Genomic DNA, 1225 nt, shown 5'->3' on the forward strand with positions numbered 1-1225 from the left:
GCAACGGATCGATCTCCCCGTTCAATCCTTCAAAGCTCTTCAACACCCGTGAGTTGACGAGATTCGGATATTCGGATAACGATTACCCTCCCTCCGAATTGCAGAATATTGTGTAGCGAGGAGGGGATGCGTATAGAGAAACGTTACGAAAGATTGATCAAGATCTTCGACGACAAGGAGGCAGAATTGTTCAGTGAATGGGCGTCGACCGTACCCGAAACGGTCGATATCGGCCTGAATCGCAATATTCTGTCCCGCGAATCCGACTCCACGAGCACGTTGGCGGTCAACTTCGATCCCGAGCTTCTAGGCGTGTTGAAGGAGGTGAACTACTTGAAGCAAATGTCCCGATCGGACATTCCAGAACACGCGATAAAGGTGCCTCCCTTTGTCGAAGATTGTTTAATTATTTTTATCCACTTTTCTCGTACGAAGCGAAACGAAAATTTTCTATTCTCACCTTTCTCTTTTCCTCGACGAGGTGTCGGAAAACGCAGAAACGTTCCGCAAGTTCCGCGCGCTGTTGTGCGCGACAGTTTCCTCGTACAACAACATCCGCAAGACGAGCAGGCAGGTCGAGTTTCAGCTGATCGAGGACGAGATAAATAGCATCGATTCGTTGGTGTCTCGCGGGGAGGCGGAGCTGAGATGGAACTCGGACGGCGTCCTCGAGTACATGGTCGAGTTGGGCGAGCTGGTGGACGGGTTGTGGGGGCGGATCAAATCGACCCAGACGAACGTGGAGAAGATGAAAGCTGTGCTGGACGCCTGGACGAGGACGCCTCTGATGGAGAGGAAGGAGCGTCGTAAGGACGCTTTATTGTCGTTCGACGAGCGGCCGGAGAAAGTGTCGAGACGTTACGCCGAGGTGGAGAGGGCCGGCGAGCAGATTCGTTCGTTGCTCGAGGAGAATAGGCTGCTTTTTCAAGTTTCCGAGGAGATGGAGGAAGCCTGGCAGAGATACGTGGCCTACGTCGATGGGATCGTGATCGAGTCCCTTCGAAGGGCCGTGGGATGCTCGTTAGGTGAATGTTGGACTCCTTGTTTGTTTTCTCCTTCTTTCCATCTCACGAGCGATCTTGTTGTGCAATTGTTTGTCGCGAGATTGCACAAGATATTTATTGAATATTTATGGAATATTTAGAATTAGTGTGAAAATGACAAAATGCAAAAATTGTGGTACTAAAATATATCTGTTTAACTTTCGTTTTTTTTTTTTTTTTTT

General features: G+C 49.2%; 1 protein-coding gene across 1 annotated transcript in view; it reads left to right on the forward strand.

Annotated features, from left to right (window-relative positions):
- The window catches only part of LOC102674036 (dynein beta chain, ciliary), an 18811-nt gene that overhangs the window by 2645 nt on the left and 14941 nt on the right, over positions 1 to 1225 (forward strand). The window contains exons 7-9 of the mRNA XM_031511117.1: positions 1 to 48; positions 105 to 378; positions 482 to 1025. The exon at positions 1 to 48 is cut by the window's left edge and continues 3 nt beyond it. Of these exons, the coding sequence (XP_031366977.1) occupies positions 1 to 48; positions 105 to 378; positions 482 to 1025 (866 nt within the window). The remainder of the gene's footprint in view (positions 49 to 104; positions 379 to 481; positions 1026 to 1225) is intronic.

The sequence above is a fragment of the Apis dorsata genome, unplaced genomic scaffold (assembly GCF_000469605.1).
Source record: "Apis dorsata unplaced genomic scaffold, Apis dorsata 1.3 scaffold_292, whole genome shotgun sequence".
NCBI classification, from domain to species: domain Eukaryota; kingdom Metazoa; phylum Arthropoda; class Insecta; order Hymenoptera; family Apidae; genus Apis; species Apis dorsata.